Source organism: Arvicanthis niloticus, chromosome 11 (genome assembly GCF_011762505.2).
Source record: "Arvicanthis niloticus isolate mArvNil1 chromosome 11, mArvNil1.pat.X, whole genome shotgun sequence".
NCBI classification, from domain to species: Eukaryota; Metazoa; Chordata; class Mammalia; order Rodentia; family Muridae; genus Arvicanthis; species Arvicanthis niloticus.
The window spans coordinates 23,339,098-23,355,754 of NC_047668.1; the positions used below are offsets into that span (position 1 = coordinate 23,339,098).

Consider the following 16,657-nt stretch of genomic DNA (forward strand, 5'->3'; position numbering starts at 1 on the left):
CTAGTTGTACTTCTGATTAATTAAAACACCTAACTGACTGGCTTTTGGGTATTTGCATATAGAAACAAACTGCTTTCTCGTTTCTCTATTGCAGGAATTTAGTGAATAATATACACAAAGAGCTGTATGTTTCTCTAAGGAAAGATACAAATGTCTCAAGCAGCAGTGGTTAAATTTTGGGGTTCATTTATCTCTTTTCTAACCTAATAGAAGTTATGAGTTCTTGCTGGGCATAGTGGCACGTGTCTGTACTCCCAGCATCTGGGAGGCAGAGCCAGGACCTCAAGGTCATCCTCAGGTATACAGTAAGTCTGAGGTCAAATGAGTAACCTGCAACTCACTCTTATCTCAAAATGAAATATGAGCTCTTTCTATAAAGGTGGTTATCATATAAATTTTCATTAACTTTTAGGGGAATCCAATGACCCTTCTGAAGGCTTCTATGATCTAGACCTGAGGTCATAAGACTTTAGACTTGATGGGACTCAACTTTATTTTAACCACATATTAGTAGTAACATGTCATGATTTAAGTACCATTATCTATATTATATTCAAGTTAATATTTTACAGTCTGCCTGAGTAATAGGGCAATAATATATGTTCACAAGGCTGCAAAGTGACTAATATATACACCTGCTGTATTACTTTGGAGCTAGCATTAAACACAACAAAATAGTTTTTAATTCTAATTTACTAGGCCTTACTGTTCATTTTACAGATATTTGTGGAATTCTGGCTCTTTAAATAGGACCTGTGCTCAGCAATGAAGCTATGCATAACAGCTTATACTCTGTTTCATGAATGCTAAGTGAGCAAGGAAAGAAAGCAAGGAAAGAAAAATGGGTAATAAAATTAATTAAAGGGTGCTGAAAGACTAAATAAGAAGACTGGGGCTGCAGAAATGACTTGAACAGTAAAGTGCTTGCTGTGCAAACAGGGGAGTCTTAAGTTTGGATTCCATCACTCATGTAAAAATCCTGATATACTAACATGTCTGTACTCCTAACACTACAGATCTGTAGTCAGGAGGATCCCTGGAGCTAGATAGTTTTGTCAAACTGGTCAGCTCCAGGTAGGCTCAGTAAAAGAACCTTTCTCCAAAAATAAGGTGAAGAATGATCAAGATACCTAACATCTATTTCTTACATTCAAATACATGTGTACACAAACATATATATGTATATCTTTGTCTGGTTTTGATTGTTATAATAAACTACCACAACGAAAAGCAACTTGGGAAGGACAGGATTTATTTTGAGTATATAACCTGATGTGACAGTCCACTGAAGGAAGCTAAGACAGGAACTCAAGTAGGGTAAGACACTGAAGGCTGGAATAGAAGCTGGCCATCCATAACAAAGAAAGCTGCACAGCTTGCTTTCTTATACAACCAAGGACAACCTGCCCAGGGATGGCACTGCCCACAATGAGTTGGGACCTTCTACATCAATCACCAACCAAGAAAATCTCCCAGAGACTGCCTACAGGCTAATTTGATGGAGAGTTTTTCTCAGTGTTAACTCTTTCTAAATGACAAATGTCAAGATGACAAAAACTAACTAGTATAATGTGTAACACATTCACACACACAGACACACACACACAATACACACACACAGGAATTTCATGCTAACCCCCACCCTCTTAACAAAAACACATTATTTAAATGGTTATATTGTACTTACACTACTTTGACTAGGTAAATGGAATTATGTACTCCGATATGGTTCGGCCTTCTATATTTCATGTGAACATTTATCTGTGCTTATTGTTCAGCCAGTGCCAATACTTAAAAATCCTAACAAGTAGATGTGAGTTGTCTTTGAAAATGTTCAACATGTTTGCTATTCTGTTCCTTTTTGTCTTCCTGAAGAACTGTACTTTTGAACATCCTGTCCCAGTGGCCCTCTAGGCCTGTAGAGGAACTGTTGGCCTGAGACTACCTTGACTTACTTCGGATTCCTCTCACATCTATTCTGTACCAACTTTTGATTGTTTCTTTTTCTAGGTCAACTTGATAACAAATTAACATCTAAAAATCATTCCAGAAAATAATTCTTATGACTTTCTTTAATGTTCTTATTTTGCTTTCTATCATCCATTTTACAACAGTGTCTTTAGTAAGTGTGGTGGTTTGAATGTGCTTGGCTCAGGGAGTGGCACTATTAGGGGGTGTGGCCTTATTAGAGGAAATGTGTCACAGTGGGGGTGGGCAATGAGACCCTTCTCCTAATCACATGGTAGCGAGTCTTTTCCTAGCAGCCTTCAGATGACATGTAAAAGTCTCAGCTCCTCCTGGACTGTGCTCCCACCTTGATGATAACGGTCTGAACCTCTGAACCTGTAACCAGCCAAAATGAAATGGTGTCCTTATAAGAGTTGCCTTGATCATGATGTCTGTCCATACCAGTAAAACCCTAAGTAACACAACAAGTATCTGGTAGAGGCATTTTTTGAGAGCTTAAATCAAAGAATTCTACCTCAGAAATCCTCCCCACTTAGAATTTTCAGATCATTAATTTCTTTTTCTTTTCTTTTTTTCTTTGTTTTGGTTTTTTGAGACAAGGTTTCTCTGTATCTGGCTGTCCTGAAACTCACTCTGTAGACCACGCTGGCCTCAAACTCAGAAATCCACCTGCCTCTGCCTCCCAAGTGCTGGGATTAAAGGTGTGTGCCACCACTGCCCAGCCCAGACCATTAATTTCTTGTCTTCTTTCTTACATTGTCACAATTAAGAAGCTGAAAGTTGTTGTTCGAGCTGAGATCTCACTGTTGCCCAGGCATGTGATTCTCTTGCATTAGCCTCTCAAGTAGCTGGAACTACAGTTGTGCATCATCACAATCCAGGTGTGGTAATTTGAATAAAAATGGCCCCCATAGACTCATAGGGAGTGGCACTGTTAAGATATATGGTCTTGTGGGTTAAAGTAGGTGTGACATTGTTGGAGGAAGTGTGTCACTAGAGGCAGGCTTTGAGATCTTGAAGACCCTCAAACTCGGGAGACCCTTCCTTAAGTCTCAGGAAATCACAGCCACCCAAAAATCACAAGAAACCATACCTGGATGCAATCAGCAGATGTTTATTGGGGAGAGTTGGCTAGCCAAGGTAAAAACTGCTCATCCATGCAGGAACAGAATTTTGACAAAAGGCCAGCAAGCTGAGGGTTTTTTTTTTTTTTTTTTTTTTTTTTTTTTTTTTTTTTTTAATAGCATGGGGTGGGGAAAGGAAGGAATTTTCGCTCGGTTACACCTGATTGGTTGCTTTATAAATTTTGAACATCAGCAAGCTGTAACACTGGGAAGACCAAGGGGGGGGGGAGGGGTAACCAAGAACAGTAGAACATTTCAGAGGAACCCACCCTAAATGATTTAGAGTCATGTGAAAATCACTCTGCACACTCATTCTTCTCAATAATGTAGTTTTTCCATGTCATTGTGCCCTACCCTGAGGCTTGAAAAATGTTAATACTCCTCCCTGAATGTATCCCAGGGCAGTGAAAAATCTTACATTCAGTTCCGCCTTCTGGAACCTGCATTCTTTTGCTCAGGTCTAGGATAAAGAAAAAGCCTGTATATATTTCATAAAATGGTCTTTATAATTTTTCACTCTACAATCTCAACTGCTTAAGCCAGGCCAGGGGCTCATGGTCTCTTCTTGCTGCCTGTGGATCCAAATGAAGAACTCTCCACTAGCTCTCCAGCACCATGTCTTCCTGCCATGCTTCCTACCATGATGATAATGGACTGAACCTCTGACTGTAAGCCACCCCCAATTAAATGTTTTCCTTTATAAGAGTCACTTTGGTCGTGGTGTCTCTTCACAGCAATAAAAACTGTAACTAAGACACCAGGGGGAAATGGTCTTTTCTTGATTTTTGTGTGACTATTTTGCTTCTTGTTTAAAATCTTCTTGTGTTGCAATTATTTTGTTTTCAGTGTGCCTTGGTGAATACCTATTGCCATTCACCATTCTAGTCCCACAGTGGGCTAGTCCATTGGAGATACATGTTCTTATGTATAAAATGTTTCTTGCATTTTTTCATTTTTTACGATTTTAATCTATTTTTCTTTTCCACTTTTTAAACAATGCCCATTATTTGATGTCTTAGGGTTTCTATTGCTTCACCATGAAAACACTGAAACACTATGACCAGAAAGCAAGTTGAGAGAAAAGGGTTTATTTGGCCTACACTTTATATTACTGTTCATTATTAAACAAAGTTAGGACAGGGATGCACACAGGTCAGGAACCTGGATTCAGGAACTGAAGCAGAAGCCATGGAAGGTGGTGCTTAATAGTTTGATCTGTTTACTTGCTCAGCCTACTTCCCAGCAGAACCCAGGATTACCAGCCCATGATGGAACCACCCACAATGGGCTTGGTCTTCCCCCATTGATCAAATTGAGAAGATGCTTTACAGCTTGATCTCATGGAGGCATTTCCTCAACTGAGGCTCCTTTCTCTTTGGTGACTGACATAAAACAAACCAGTACATTTGGATATTGAATTTCCTGGACATACTGTTGAGTGCTGCATAATAGCAGACTGCATGTATCATGATGACCCTATAAAATTTGAATGGAAATTTTAACAGGAAAAGTCCTATTGTTTAGTGATAAAGCTATGAAAACATACATTGCATTATGCACATAGTTTTGGTGACACAGGTATGAACAAACTCACTACATTGTCAGTCCCATAAGAATATAGCACATGAAATTATTATATATAGAGAGATAGTAGTAGATAGTATATGTATATAGTACTGGACAATGATAATGAGTGACTATGTTGCTGGCTGTGTGCATATACAAAAATTATTATTGTGATTTCAAAGTGCATTTCTCCACCCAAACCATTTCACTTAAAACAGTATGCTGAGCTTTGATGGAAGTGGCCCAGACAATCATGTTTATTACAGTACATGAAATTCATTTAACACATAAAAACCTCATTGAGTAGCTGAATAATGTGTAAGTCTACTCTACCATGTTTGTACAACGATGATGGAATGGCGTGATGATGCAGTTCAGAATACATGGCATTAAGCAATGACTGGGCACAGCAGTTTCCTAGAGCTACTGTAATAAAATACCACAGATTGGGTGGCTGAACCAATGGGAAATCTCCGGGGCTTTTGAGAAGAATTAGTTCATATCAAAATGCAGTAACAGAAAGAAGAGGAATTCCTACTAGTGATGAAGATGCTAATTTCCCTTTTTTCATAGAGTGTTTTTTTTTATTAAGTAGAAGAATGTTTTCTCTTTTATGGTTTTCAGTGCTAAGAGTGATATGGTCTAAATATGTCAAATACATAGTCTCACCATAATTACAGTTGGGGTTTCTTTTTAAATTATGCTATAACTATATATTATATTTCCTCAAAGTTGTTAGTTACAGAGTTAAACTTAATGCAGCTCAGTGGAGGTAAGGCTAACTCAACTTTTATCTTTGGAAATTTGATTAAGAATGCTGTCAAAGCACCGCGGCCGTGGCCATGGCCTTGGGGCGCGCGAGGACCGCCCGGGGTGCCAGCTCGGAGTCGTGTGGCCTGGCAGACCACCCCCCGGGCGGGGCGCCTCCGCGATGTCGGTGGCTGGGCTCAAGAAGCAGTTCCACAAAGCCAGCCAGCTGTTTAGTGAAAAAATAAGTGATGCTGAAGGAACGAAGCTAGATGAAGAATTTCTGGACATGGAAAAGAAAATAGATATTACTAGTAAAGCTGTTGCAGCAATTCTTTCAAAGGCCACAGAGTATCTCCAGCGCAATCCAGCATACAGAGCTAAGCTAGGAATGCTGAACACTATGTCGAAGCTCCGAGGGCAGGTGAAGACCACCGGCTACCCACAGACAGAAGGCTTGCTGGGGGACTGCATGCTGAAGCATGGCAAGGAGCTTGGAGAAGACTCTGCTTTTGGCAACTCATTGGTAGAAGTTGGTGAGGCCCTGAAACTCATGGCTGAGGTGAAAGACTCTCTGGATATCAATATGAAGCAAATTTTTATAGACCCACTGCAGCTACTTCAAGACAACGATTTAAAAGAGATTGGGCACCACCTGAGAAAGCTGGAAGGCCGCCGCCTGGATTATGATTATAAAAAGAGGCGGGTAGGTAAGATCCCCGAGGAAGAAATCAGACAAGCAGTAGAAAAGTTTGAAGAGTCAAAGGAGTTGGCCGAAAGAAGCATGTTTAATTTTTTAGAAAATGATGTAGAGCAAGTCAGCCAGCTGGCTGTGTTTGTCCAGGTGGCATTAGACTATCACAGGCAGTCCACCGAGATCCTCCAGGACCTGCAGAACAAGCTAGAGCTGCGAATAGCTCTTGCATCCAAAGTCCCCAAGAAAGAATACATGCCAAAGCCTGTGAACATGAGTTCCATCGATGCCAATGGGGTCGGACCCAGCTCTTCATCAAAGACAACAGGTACTGACACTCCCTCGGACCAGCCCTGCTGTCGTGGTCTCTATGACTTTGAGCCAGAAAACGAAGAAGAATTAGGATTTAAAGAAGGGGACATCATTACATTAACCAATCAGATAGACGAAAACTGGTATGAAGGAATGCTCCGTGGGGAATCCGGCTTCTTCCCTATTAATTACGTGGAAGTCATTGTGCCTTTACCTCGGTAAATGTGTCTTTTGGACCTAACTTCAGAACTGAAATGAATTGGCACCAGTGTTCTCTCAGTGTGGTGTTCTGTGGCATCCTCGCTCTCTGGCCCACTTAGTCACTTTTGTATGTGTGTTTTCTTTATAATGTATTTTGTATCAATTTAATTTGTATAACTGATTTCTTTGTCCTAACTCATAAAAATAGTTTTCTTCTTGTTCTAAAAAGTCATTGGTTAAATATATTTGCTTCCTGTTGGAAAAAAAAAAAGTAAATTGTGCCCATTCGAATGGCCTGGGTAGTCCTTAGCTGCAGTGGGAACACACCCTTTGCAGTTATGAAAGCTAAAGATTTTGTTTCTTGACATTATTGATGGCATCCAGTCTTCTCCTGTTTTAAGCTTACCTGTGAACAGCCCAATAAACATGACACACTGTGTTCATAAAAAAAAAAAAAAAAAAAGAATGCTGTCAAAACATGAAAACTGTTAGTACCTTAATACATTATTTTTTCCCTATTAGTACAATCCAGGACAGAAAGAAATGGCCATGGTAAGCAATTTCAGCACATCATCATCAAAAGCTTTATTCTTTGTGTTCTTGTGTGCATATACACATGTGAGCCTAGGCAAGAAGGGCTTAACGACAAGCCAGCGAGTACCTGTTTCCATCTCCTCAATGCTGGGATTACAAGCCTACATACACCACTGCACCTAGCTTTTTATTGTAAGTTCTGGTACCAAACTCAGTCTCATGCTTGCAAATGAGCCCTTTACTAACTGAGATATCTCTTCAGCACACAAGACCTTTAGATAAGCTTCATGTGTGAAACACCTCTCCATCGTTACTCTCTTACATTCCTCTGAAGTGTACTTCTATTTTTTCACTTGAAATTTCACTTGAACTCAGATATTTTTCTCTTTATTTCAATACACAACCACCTTATTTGTGGCTATTTCCATTTATTAGCCATTTAAATAAAGACAGAAAATGCATATGCTTCTTCGTTCCCACAACTCTGGATCTGGTGTGTAACCAAATCCATTTCATACTCTACACATTTTAGGTTTTATTTTTAGCTCTAATACCCAGTTACTATTGTTTAAACTTTTTATTATAGATTCCTTTTGAGATTGGCACTTATAAGATGCTGCCAGGTGAGTGCACATAGGCTACTAGTTACTGAAGAATGGTCTAACTTGATGACTACTTAGAAAAATATTTAATATCTTTCAAATGAAAAAAAACAGTATAAAATTTAATGCCAACCATAAAATAGTATTTAAATACTTTTAAAGGAGAAATGCTCAGTGTAGTGTAAAATCCATATTTTCAACTCAGCACATCTTGAAAAATTCACTTTATTGATAAAAATCTATCTACACATCTAAGTATCACTTGTATTTTTAGTTACATTTTCCCCTAGTTTTTATTATCTATTTTCTTTTAAATATTAATGTAACCTATGTCAAATGCCAGAAATACAGTGTGAGTTTTTAATGACATAATATTTATCTCTGGATGATTATAACAGAATAAAAGAATATAATATGTTCCTTTTAGGTAACATATTAAAAGAAATTAAGAAAAGAGAATGTTGATTGTTCTCCACATGTACTTTGATATTTCCATTAAATTATTTAAGTTAAAATATAAGTGATTAAAAACATGTGTTGGGCTGGAAAGATGGCTCAGTGGTTAAGGTCACTGACTGCTCTTCCAGAGGTCCTGAGTTCAATTCCCAGCAACCACATGGTGGCTCACAACCATCTCTAATGAGATCAGATGCCCTCTTCTGGTGTGTCTGAAGCTACAGTGTATTCATATAAATAAAATAAATAAATATTTTTTAAAAATGTGTTAAAAACCTTTAAATAAATTTCATGTATTTTACCTGTCAGTTCTAGTTTCTTACATGAGTATACATTGTTATTCCACTTTTATTTTATGTATACAGCCAATCCTTTTTGAAATAAATATGATGACCAAAATAGGGTTTAGTATCACAATGCAGCAAGAGGTAACACCACCCCCATCCCACACCCTTTATTTCTGGATAGAAAAGCTATCATGTTTAAAAATTTAGTATCAGAGGTAACACCATGTCCAAGAACTCTGGAATACAGGGCTTCACGGAGGCCTTTGGCATGAGTGTATGAGAGGTAGGCGGGAAGCTATTAAGAAGAATGGGAGCCTGAAAAAGGATCCTTGGTTTAAATTATTTGTTACAATATAAAAATATAGGGAAGCATTTATTTTATTTTGTCTAAAAGATGCTGGATTCAATGGAGAGAGTTAAGTGAATAAATACACTATGATGCAGGGGCATGGAGGTAGGGATATTTTAACTAGATACTGTATATTCTTTGTGAAGACATTACAGTAATACTATTACTTATGTAAGACAAGGTCTCACTGTGTAGCACTGGCTGGCCTGAAACTTACTATGTAGACCAGACTAGCCTTAGGCTCACCAAGGTCTTGAGTGCTGGAATTAAAGGTAGGTATCATCACATCCAGAATGAGACACTGTTAAACTCTAAATTTATAACTTCACAGCCTTTTGAATATGACTATGTCTAAGTCCTGGCAGCTTGGAACAGAACAATGTATGTGCCTATAACTGATTAATGGTGGGTCTTTGTTCATAAGGTTTCTCTAAAACACATTGTCATTATGTGAATACTTCAGATTGTCTTCTATTTTTCAGATATAATGAGGAATGTGTGGCATAGGAATAGGTCTCACATTAAAACTACTCTTTGTAAATCTATGCTAGCTTTGAGTCCACTTTCAGTTTGCTAATATTAGGCTATCCTACACAGTGCTGCTCGGTTCTTTGTTCCCTGAAAATAAAGCAGTATCTTAGTGGGTCCTTACAAGTTCAAGCCGAAGCCTGAAGCTAGGGGAACTCGCTTCCAAAGAGGCCAGTGAAATACAAATATCAAAACTTCAATGAGATAGCTGTGCTCTGTCCTATGCTATGTAGCCATTTCCCACCCTGTTCATTGGGCTCAATTTCTGCATATGAAACCTTATCCAGCAATATCAATTCCCAAGTTTACTGCTTTCACTAGTGTAAAAAAAAATGTAAGCAGGATCAACTCAATCTGTCCCTTGAAATTTGGAATTGTAAACTTTGAGAAAACCAACCAATAATGGTACTCAACGCTATGGGCTTACAATGTAGGGTCCTGTGTGTAAAACCATAAGAATGGAACAGGTGCCATTTAGGAAGAAGTAGCTCTCTAGACTCTCAATTCACAGAGGAAGAGAATGCGTGTTATAGATAATAGTAAGACTGTAGAACACTTTACCCAATTTCTTCTTTACACCCTTGAGGGTAAAGACCTCTTAACTGTCCAAAGCAAATTCCCTGTATTTGCCATCCAGCTCATTCCTCTTTTCAATCTGTCTTCCTCCCTTTTATCTGTCTATTCACATAATTTGTCCTATTTCCACCCAGAATCTGAGGCATATTTACTCTAATATTTGGATGTTCACAAACTTACAAGGCCTACTTATAAATCCTAGGAAATATTTTGATATTAGAATACAAGTGTTAGGAGAAAATCTTATTTTATTTTACATGACAATAACTGAATTCTACCCACATTTTCTTTTGGTTGTTTTTTTTTTTTGTTTGTTTGTTTTTTGTTTTTTTGTTTTTTGAGACAGGGTTTCTCTGTGTAGCCCTGGCTGTCCTGGAACTCACTCTGTAGACCAGGTTGGCCTCGAACTCAGAAATCCGCCTGTCTCTGCCTCCCAAGTGCTGGGATTAAAGGCGTGCGCCACCACCACCTGGCATCTACCCACATTTTCACAGGTCTATTGAGGTAGGTATTCAAAGAATCAAAACACTAAGATGACTACTCCCCACCACATTTTGATGAAGATAGTAATAAATTTCGAATTGTTGGTCTAGTACACCTCAGTGGATAAATCTAGGAGTACAAATACAATGTTTGAGCTTTGGTCTAAGACCATTACAAAGAGAATTCAAGTAACAATGTTAGTGTCTGTTATTTCTGTAGCCTTTTACAGTTTATAAATAATTTACACATTTTATTCAATGCTTGCAATCTCTGAATAAAGCATTAACTATATTTCAATAAGAAAGCTGAGTGAATTAAGGAACACAGGTTAAGATAAGATGTAAATAAATACAAACTTTGATTTGTAAGATATTATATTTAAGATTAGTGTCAATGGGCTTTTTGGTTTATAAATACAGGTTCATAAACAGGGTGTTAAGACACTTAAATGGCTAGATTATAATGGTGAATTACATGTTGAGGCCCGAGCTGGAGCCTCACTTTGGGCGGCCGAAAGATGTTGCGAACCTCTCCACTCCATGCTTGGTGGCCACTGTTTCCCGGCCCAAGCTGCCACTACGGTCTGTGGGTCAGGGTTCAGCAAGAGAGAGTGAGGATGGACTCAAAGAATGGAGGCCAGACAGTGTGATTCAATCCAGTTTATTCTTCAGTCTCTCTTCCTAGTCTAAGTCCCAAGTCTTGAGTTCCTAGTCCCTAGTTCCTAGTCCGTAGTGCCTCCAAGTTCCAAGCTTCTTTCCAAGCTCCCTTCCAAGTGCCCACTACAAGTGCCTAATACTTAATAATAATTTCTTCTGTCTGCCTCTTGCCTTTATATGTCTCACTTCTAAGCCATGCCTCTAAGTCACACCTTTAATCATGCCCTTAGGTCTTGTCTCTAAATCTGATCTCTAAGTCACTCTCTTAAGTTACACACCTTTAATCTCACACACCTTTAATCTCACACACCCAAGGAAAGTCCTGGGTATCTAAAGCAAGATGTTATCAGAGTGTGCTCAGCTGTTGTAGGCTACTGTAATACAAGTCACATGTCAGGGTATATGGCTCAAGATGGCTGCAAAACTGATAGCCGCTTTCTGCTAAAAGTCAGCTCCCAACAATTACATATATGAAGTACTGAAATATATATTTTCTTTCAGCTTTAAATTATCTCTCTTGATAGCTGAGTTCAACTGAAATAAAATTCTAATGTGATATTTTCCTTTATATTACAGGTACATAACTACAGCCAAATGATTATATAACACAGAAACTATATTGAGGATAATCTAATAGTTAACTTTAAATCCTAGCCATCATTTACTATTAGTATATATCATCATGCAGAAAATCTGTTCTAAGCAAAGTATCTTCAAAGAAACAGAATTTTAGTGATATGGTAAATGCTCTTAGTTTACAGATTAGGGATTGAGGCTCCCCTTTCCCCCATCCCCAGTCCTGAGGGTAGACCACCAGGCAAGTGCTTTATCACAGAGCTATATCCCTAGCCTTCTGATGGTCAAGATACTAGCATGTTCAAGTCATATGCACATAGCATTTCCAGCTGTAGTCTGGGCAGATTTTACTTCATTTAAAAAATATTTTATAAGCATTACCATTTTAAGTATAATAGGAAAATTTTCAAGTAATAAATCTGTTTCTTCAGCCAAACAACTCTTCTAGTTTCCCCTTTAACAAAAAGCATTTTAAGAACAGTATGCTGTTTGTAACATTAAAGCACTTTAATAGCTTCAAATAACTTTATCTACAGGACAAAGTTCACTTCACATGACTTGATTTATCTGGAAAAAGCTGATGCAAAAATCACAGCTTTAAAAACTTCTTTATATGATAGTGACTCTATCCATTGTGAAATAGTTCTCTATTATCTTGACATTTTCTTCAGATAGCCAGTTCTCCTGTTGTAGTTGGTTTATAAGAGCCAAAGACTTTCATCTTCCTATTTTTGCTCTTATGCTCAAGAACATTGATCTTTGAGCGAAGGTTAGATTTTATTTTTTTGCCAAAGATATCCCTTACTTGTGTCTTGCCTGCAGTATGAATGTTCAATTTGTAAAATTTCAGCACTTTGGTGTATATCCTTATTTAAGGACTCTTCAATGTCTGTGACTTTCATTTCTACAACTTCCTTGAGAGCTGGTATAAAAGAATGTTAATTAACAGGTTTAGAATTTTCTGTGGGTATAAGATGGTTATAAATGATTTGTCATTTATGTTTGATTCTTTAATTGTGCTTAAGAGGGATGAATTTTCCTGACCTCAAACAGCTTCCATGGAATTATTTGTAAAGTTTGGATTAACAAGAATGATTGGTAATGATGTCTTTTGAATTTGAAGTTGTCAAAGCACTAGTTATAGAATTTAGATTTTTAGAAGATGCACAAAATCCAACTACATCTAAATCTTGATTCATTGATGGTTTTTAAGGTATCTTGTTTAAGAGTTAATATTTTAGTTTGTAGACTTTCTACTCTTAGAGCTGGTGGCTTTACCAGGCTGATTAATGAAGATATTCTGCATGTTCAGGGAGTATATCTATGTCACCTATATTTTACTTTGCTTCATTTGATATAAATGATTCTTTTTTGGCGGGGGTGGTGGTGGTGGTGGTTCAAGACAGGGTTTCTCTGTATATCCCTGGCTGTCCTTGAACTCATTCTGTAGACCTTGAACTCAGAAATCCACCTCCCTCTGCCTCACAAGTGCTGGGATTACAGGCATGCACCACCACTGCCAGGCTGATATAAATGATTCTTAAGACTTAGCTTTTAGGCATACTTCTTTCTCATCTCTCAATTTTCTCTTCTGAGACTTTTTTCCTAGCAATATCTTCTCCCTAGAAAACATTTTAAACTCTGAAAAATATATAGACTCTCATCAGTTAGAACTATGTAGCTCTAACTTTGAGCAGTATACTGGCTAAACAAACTTATTTAAGCAAGAAACGTCTACTTAATATATCTTTAATTAATTTTTAAGAGCAATACACTCTTTAACATATGACAAACACTTTAGGTTTTTAAATGACTGGTAAGTAAAGCATAGCCCATTACTTAGTTTTAATACAATGTGTGTATTCAAGAGCTATTTTTTGTTGTTGTTTTAAGTGGCCTCATAACAGTTTAAATTTTAAAGAAATTATCATACTTTTAGTACTGATACAAATTAGTGTTGTTTTTTTCCTCATGCATTCCTCATTAGCAATCTTTCTTGCTTTCTTTACTCAATCACCTTAAAAATCAACTCCGCACTTGGCCACCCTACTCAGTTTTACTCCCTCCCTTCTACTTCAATACTTGACAGTGTTCAGGCACAGAAAATATTGTTGGTATTGTAAGACCCCCACGAATGGAGGACCTCACCCAAACCTTGGGAATTCACGGCCACCCATTAACTGCAAGACACCAAACTTGATGTAATCAGCAAGAGGCATATTTTAATCAGTATACAGCTCAAGACCTGTAGCCCACGCAGGGGTAATGGGGTCTGACTCTGGGGCTTTGGAGACAGACAGAATTTAAAGCCCAAAACCACAACTCAGGGGGGGAAACACAACCCAGAGGGAGTAAGGGAGGGCTATTGGAGAGCACCTGTGGAAAGTTCCAGCCCATTATTCAGTTTGTGACAGGGTACAAGGAACAGGCTATTCTCCAAGAGCCTATATGTCATCTATCTTGTGGTCAGCCAAGTTCCTGGTATCCAGGGTGTATGGGCAGGAGACCCTATCTGTTCCTGGTCTCCAGGGTGCATGGGCACGCCAACTTGAACTCTCAGTTCAAATGCTATTCAATCTATTTTATGGTTAGTTTTTAGTTCCTGGTACCCATAGCACTTGGTCACTCTGTCTTGAACTCCCAGCTCTGAACTCTATTCAATCTATCATCTATTTTGTCTTGTGGATAGCTAGTTTCCTAGGACCCAGAATGCAGAACAAGCTGATCTGCACTCTTGACTCCATCTGTGGAAGGTTTAAAAATTTTTAACTCTTTCAGTATTTCAGTTTGCTTTAAAAAATGGATACCCCATCTGATGGCAAGAGAGTCAGGAGTAAAATGTTCACTACATAGGAATTGGTATTTACTGGGAACCTAAGAATTTTGCTTCATACTCTTTAACCACTTTTCAAGTGTTTCTTTGTAATGTAGAGCAAAAGTGAAATTTTAAAAAAGAAAAAAAAGAGGAGAACTTTGATGTGTTTTTTAAAGTTGTGCCAAAGCCGGGCGGTGGTAGCGCACGCCTTTAATCCCAGCACTTGGGAGGCAGAGACAGGCAGATTTCTGAGTTTGAGGCCAGCCTGGTCTACACAGTGAGTTCCAGGACAGCCAGGGATATACAGAGAAACCCTGTCTTGAAAAACCAAAAAAAAAAAAAAAAAAAAAAAAGTTGTGCCAAATGCCTAGCCTGCATATCTAAGTAATGTATTACTGAGTGCTGCAAAAGCCAGGTAAGCATCCCTGCCAAGTAACAGAATCTCTGTAACAATCACCAGCATGTCATCTGTGCAGTAAGAAATCCAAGATATGATATGGCTGAGTTTTTCATCTGACAAGAGCTTATAAAGCACTTCAGTGTTTCTTCAACTAAAACAAGTGTTGTTATAAAGGATAACATTCATTTACATTTTGTATGGGTTATATGTGACCATTATATAGTTTCCTGGAAGTAGCAAATAACTACATAAATCAAAAGTCTTCATTCAAATCTATTTTATACAGGACAAGTCTAATGGTTTGCTGTCTTCAATTTTAGGCAATATTGAGAATTAGGCTCTTATATTAACATTTTAGTCAATTTTAATTTTTTTCAGATGAGATCAATGTGTAGACCAGGCTGGCTTCAATTTCATGATCTCCCAATTAATTGTGAGTGCTGGGATTACAGACAGTTATATACCATATACGGTCCTGCCCAGCTTGTGTTACTATTTAAATGAGAAATCAATTGAAACAAATTCTTTATATGAAAATAAATACTCCATCCTCTTTATTACTGAAATCTACCTCAGCTCTACTTACACAATTTAGTGAAATGTTTCTAGATGTTGATACTATTGGATTCTAAAGATCTAATAATACCGGTGTGCTCCCTGAGAGATACTCACGGACAGAACTCACTGTAATAACATGAGGTTTATTGATGAATTGATAATAGCCGGTACCGGGGTTCTCTTGTATGAAGGCAAGAAGAACTCTGAGGCAAAATTGAGGGCAGTATTTATACCATATTCACGGGGCTCATAAAGGCAGTTATACAATTACTTCTTAAACATTAACCATAAAGGGCAAACTCCAACAGCCGTTCTCAGGCTCAGTTTCCATCCTCATGCCCAGCTGCTAAGTCTGTTTACCCAGGTTTTACTGTGCTAAGGCCTCATAAACTCTTATCTTGGGTCTTTCTTCCTCTGGAATGCCTTTGAAATGTGCTTCTCCCGGGATGTGTCCCTGGGGGAAGTTAATATTTGAGTTTAAAACCAAAATCAGAGCTTTTTATCAATTTTAAGTTTCTACAATACCACTGATTAAGAACCGTGACATTCAAGTTCTGAAAAAAAAACTCTGATGCAAAGAAACTGATTATGTTTATGTTCTTAGCCTTTCTCAAGTGTGGTGACAGATTCTGAAATCTCAGCACTTGGTTAGCTAAGGTAGGAGACTTGGCATTTTGTTCCTGTATTGACAATTGGAATTTGGCTCTGATAATCAAAATGTGTTTTATAGGCAAAAATGTATTAATAGCAGTGGCAGATTTTGACAGAAAAATTTTCCTACTAGTTTACAATGTAAGTACATTAAACAATAGTTGACGATAATTTATATTTCATTAAGTGACTTCCCGAAAACATAGACCATGTAATATACTATATAAGTTCGTGTTCCTTTATATATTTACAATATAAATCTTCTAACACAAAACATAACTGTTATAATCGCCCTTCAATCTCAACTAATTTAGTTTATGCTCAGTAAAATTAGCAATTTTCTCCCCTCAAGTTTTACTAAGTTTGTAAGATCCTAGCTGAGCCTGAGTAACTAACTTTTAACAGTGACAACTTCATGTAGAAAAATCTATGTAAAAATGGCTAGTTATTTTAGAACAGTAGCCAGTTCTATTAACTCCTTGCCATCCCTCCTCCCAGTTTCCAGCTGGGCCCCTTCAAGCATTTCTCCCTCAGTTCCCCAACAATGTAATTAAATAGTTCCTTCTTCCAGTTT

General features: G+C 37.8%; 2 protein-coding genes across 3 annotated transcripts; one reads left to right on the plus strand and one right to left on the minus strand.

The window, feature by feature from the left end:
* Nucleotides 1–5,236: 5,236 nt before the first annotated feature.
* On the plus strand, nt 5,237–6,860 carry LOC117717082 (endophilin-A3-like). Of its 2 annotated transcripts, XM_076941947.1 has the most exons (2): nt 5,237–6,218; nt 6,323–6,579. In XM_076941947.1, the coding sequence occupies exons 1-2, from the start codon at nt 5,473–5,475 to the stop codon at nt 6,432–6,434; spliced, it is 858 nt and encodes a 285-aa protein (XP_076798062.1). In that variant the 5' UTR covers nt 5,237–5,472; the 3' UTR covers nt 6,435–6,579. The 2 variants fall into 2 exon arrangements, with proteins under 2 accessions (XP_076798062.1, XP_034370200.2); XM_034514309.3 differs by having other exon boundaries at nt 5,422–6,860.
* Nucleotides 6,861–12,268: 5,408 nt separating this feature from the next.
* Thap5 (THAP domain containing 5) lies at nt 12,269–12,858 on the minus strand. Its single transcript, XM_034513803.2, is given in 5 exon segments — nt 12,269–12,389; nt 12,391–12,437; nt 12,439–12,632; nt 12,635–12,749; nt 12,751–12,858. Coding segments are annotated over 5 exon segments (585 nt in total).
* Nucleotides 12,859–16,657: the final 3,799 nt, after the last annotated feature.

Excerpts from the sequence above, each read along its gene's own strand:
- LOC117717082 (XM_034514309.3), top strand. The coding sequence starts at position 5,473 with ATGCTGTCAAAGCACCGCGGCCGTGGCCATGGCCTTGGGGCGCGCGAG.